This window comes from Notothenia coriiceps, unplaced genomic scaffold (assembly GCF_000735185.1).
Source record: "Notothenia coriiceps isolate Sejong01 unplaced genomic scaffold, NC01 NC01_scaffold00020602, whole genome shotgun sequence".
In the NCBI taxonomy this organism is placed as follows: Eukaryota; Metazoa; Chordata; class Actinopteri; order Perciformes; family Nototheniidae; genus Notothenia; species Notothenia coriiceps.
The window spans coordinates 1-3589 of NW_011353303.1; the positions used below are offsets into that span (position 1 = coordinate 1).

The following is a 3589-nucleotide window of genomic DNA, read 5'->3' on the forward strand; positions in this document are numbered from 1 at the left end:
AAATTATGAACCGTACATGAATTCTATCAAACTGAGAACACCTGATTTACGACCGTCATTAAGGATTCTTCAAAGCCCAAGGTTTGTTCAGAGGCCATTTGGTGAGTGGATTATAGGCTAGGAGTTAGTTTTGTGAGGGGGTATGCTCTGACAATCGAACATGCTGACCTGATACAGTTATATACATGTTGTTCTCTTATAGTATTTTAAATATCAAATGCACTTTTTTTTAACCTAATGGTAAATAATAAAATTAATTTGTTGCAGTGGTGTTTGTATTAGCAATCTATTTGGCATGTGTTTTTGTACTCACGATTCAGTTCTCATCTCGAGGTCCTTTCGTTACCAGTTGAAATCACAGATTCCTATAATTTTCTGAACACTAGTAGCGGCTGTCTTAACGGCTTTGAATGAATCTGCTATTGTTTATCTGTTTCCTATTTTATTTTGAAACATTTTGTATTCCCCTGTGTCTTGTCTGTTTTTACTTCCTGTCTTTGGGTGTTTTCCCGTCTGCCATATTAGTTCCATCTGTTCACCATTAGCCCTGCAATCACGTGACCATTGGTACACCTGCAATGTATCCCCTGATTAGTTGTGGTTGTATTTAAGGCTGGTTTTCGGTTCTGTTCTGTTCTGCCTTGTCTTGTCTTGTCTTGACCAAACCTTGTATCTGTTCTAAGTTTCCTATGAGTTTGGATCCATCCTGCTCCACAGCTGAAAAATTCAAAGCCAGCATCATGTCTGGCTGTAGCCAGTGTTTCGTATTCATAAAGGGTTTTGGGTGGAGTATCACTTCAGCTGACTCTTTTAAATAATAATTTGTATGTGAAACTTTTACGGTGGACCTGAAAACTCAATGCACTTCATGTATTTTGTTTTGTTTTAGAATTTTGCAGCATGTTTTTGTATTGCATTGTGTTGTGTTTTAATCGCATGTGTTTTTCTTAAGTTGCAGTGCATTGAGTTCTTTGGGCAATCGTACATTTGAAGGTTTGTGTTTTGGGGTAGAATCCCGAGTGCAAAGATGTTTTTTTACAATGAAATGAACACATGTAAAATAGTTCAACTTGCCCATGCAGCTGAGGGATGATTACAGTACTTTTGCAAGACCTGCTGGGATTATTTCCATCTCCAAACGTAGCTCCTTACCAAATACAGATCTTTGCTTCATGCATTACACTCCAGTGTCTGGGGCTGAATAACACCTGTAGCACACGTTTATATTAGACATGCAGCATGGCTTGTACATGGTTATCGACCCAAGCGCTTTGATCATTTGGATTTTTAAAACCATCAAGTCAAATCAAAAGGACAAGGGGACATTGTAAGGGATTTAAGTAACATGTATCCTGATTGTTTCTTTTAATGCATTTAGCCCTGAACGGTGACATTCTTCCCGCTTTACTGCTTGAAGAATATTGCTTCTCCCCCATTTGATCAATTCAAGAATTGGAATGATTGGAGACCCTTCCGGTGCGTCTCCCCGCCCTTATACCACTTCTGGCTCCAGTTTGCGCTGCTCCTCCACCTTCCTGGGCTTGCTGGATCCTGAAGGCCTCTCTCAGGTTTTGAGCCCGGAGCTCCTTGCTCTGGATCTCCTCTACAACTCGACTAGGGAACCAGCCCCTTTCTCCATCATGGAGCCTTTCACCCATCATCCAGCCTGGATTACATAAAACAAAAGATTCACTCAGAAATACAAGCAAAAGTCTCAAATAGGATATAAAGTGGATTTGTGCCTTTACACACCATCGTTTGTTCTCTCTAGGAGGTTCAAGACATCAGCCATCTCAATGGAGAGTTCATCTGGTTCCTGGGATGAGTATGACTGAATGCACTGCACCTGGGGAGAGTCTGAAAAATAGAGATAGTTTGAGTTTATATCAACATATCTGCATGTTGAGGACTGTCCACAATGTCGGGAATGATATTCTGTTGTACCTGGTTGGTGGGCACTAGTAGACATAAAGCGTGTGCGCCGGTTAGGAGTGAGGGTACACATCCATCGAAGCTTGTCACTCCTGTGTACAGGATGTAGTTCATGAGAAACCAGTTTAAGGCGAAGCATTTATAATACTATTGTTATTTGGTATGTTTATTGTTCTCCCTGTAGGGCCAACAAGTTAGACAAAAGGGTTCTATACAAATCCACATCCATCATATTCTATATTTTTTCATTGGTTACCAAACCCCATAAAATTAAAAAACAACAGTGAGGTCATTCTTATCAACACACATATATATCCTCTGATTTCCTATATGAATATGAAAGTGGAAAATCATATTGTATCAGTCAGATGTAACATTTAATTGGAGAGGGATAGTGTGCATAAATGATATACAACTGACGTGAAGACAGTAAAGGAGGTGATGATGGTGTCGATAAAGCTGATTCTTAGAATTTTCAGTAAGTCTTAAGTCTTACCTGTACATGACATATGCAGGTATTTTTTATTAATATTTATTTGTATTTAATAGGATCAAGTGTTAATAATGACAATATCAAAATAATTTCAAGTTAGTTATGTACTGGTTGTCTTTTTAAATAATAGCCGCTTTCACACCAAGTACTTTGCCGTACTTAGTTCCCAGTACTTAGTCCTGCAAACTCTTTAGTCCCGGAACTGTCCTAGTATGTCTTGTTCACACTGGAATAAGTCCCTCAGGGAGGATTACGCAAATGAAGCCGCTGACGTCACTTCTTCTTCTTCTGCTTTGGGTTTACTGGCAGGCCGCAAACAACTTCACGGCGTACACTGCCACCCGAAGTCCCCGGACGGAAGTCCCCGGAGTTGAGGACTGGCTTCAGTAGAAGCTGCTGGGACTCCCGGCAGCTTCTACTGCTAATAATAATAATGCTAATAATGCTAATGCGAGCAAATAAAATGGCGGATTCGCAAAACTGAGTTTTTCGGGGCGTGGTGTGCAATTCGCCCAGCCAATCAGAAATTGGAACCTTTTCCTCCCCAGGAATGTACCACCTCTCTAGCAGGGACTATCTGGGGGTGAAAAGGTTTGCATGAACTAGGTTCTAGTTTCAGATATTTTTGGTGTGAAACCAAAATCCCAAGAACTATCGGTCTAGTTCTTGGGAAAAGTACTCCGATGTGAAAGCGCCTATTGTGTTAAAATGTCTCTATCTCTATAAATGTATTCATTGTAGTTTACTCATATCTTACACTGCATTTATTCATGTATTTTTTATGTATATTTTATTATCTTTTACTAGCTTTTTCATGACTGTTTTTGAATGCCATTTTATAATGTGTTTCATCTGCACTATTTCCTAATGCTCTTAATGTCTTTCATTTTTGTAACTCACTTTGAATTTCCTTGTGTTGAAAGGTGCTATGTAAATCAAATTGCTACCTTGCCTTATTGATTAGACCCTCCAGAAAAACGCGGGCAAAAATCCTTGATTATGCGGGCTAAATTCCTTGATTATGCGGGCTAAAATCCTTGATTATGCGATTAAACATGCGGGGTTTTATGTGATTTTATGCGGTGAAATTGCGGGAAGTTAGCAAATATGCGGAAAGTTGCGAAATATGCTAAATATGCGGGGGAAAAGAATAACAATTTTTTA

At 39.4% G+C, this 3589-nt stretch overlaps 1 protein-coding gene across 1 annotated transcript; it reads right to left on the minus strand.

The window, feature by feature from the left end:
* Positions 1-474: 474 nt before the first annotated feature.
* On the minus strand, positions 475-2079 carry LOC104952832 (ephexin-1-like). Its single transcript, XM_010779746.1, has 3 exons — positions 1945-2079; positions 1753-1857; positions 475-1666 (listed from the first exon to the last, which is right to left on the minus strand). The coding sequence occupies exons 1-3, from the start codon at positions 2069-2071 to the stop codon at positions 1446-1448; spliced, it is 453 nt and encodes a 150-aa protein (XP_010778048.1). The 5' UTR covers positions 2072-2079; the 3' UTR covers positions 475-1445.
* Positions 2080-3589: the final 1510 nt, after the last annotated feature.

Coding starts and splice junctions, on each gene's coding strand:
- LOC104952832 (XM_010779746.1), bottom strand. CDS start 2,071: ATGCTTCGCCTTAAACTGGTTTCTCATGAACTACATCCTGTACACAGG. Junction 1,858..1,944: donor TACTAGTGCCCACCAACCAG/GTACAACAGAAT, acceptor TCTATTTTTCAG/ACTCTCCCCAGGTGCAGTGC. Junction 1,667..1,752: donor CCTAGAGAGAACAAACGATG/GTGTGTAAAGGC, acceptor TATGTAATCCAG/GCTGGATGATGGGTGAAAGG.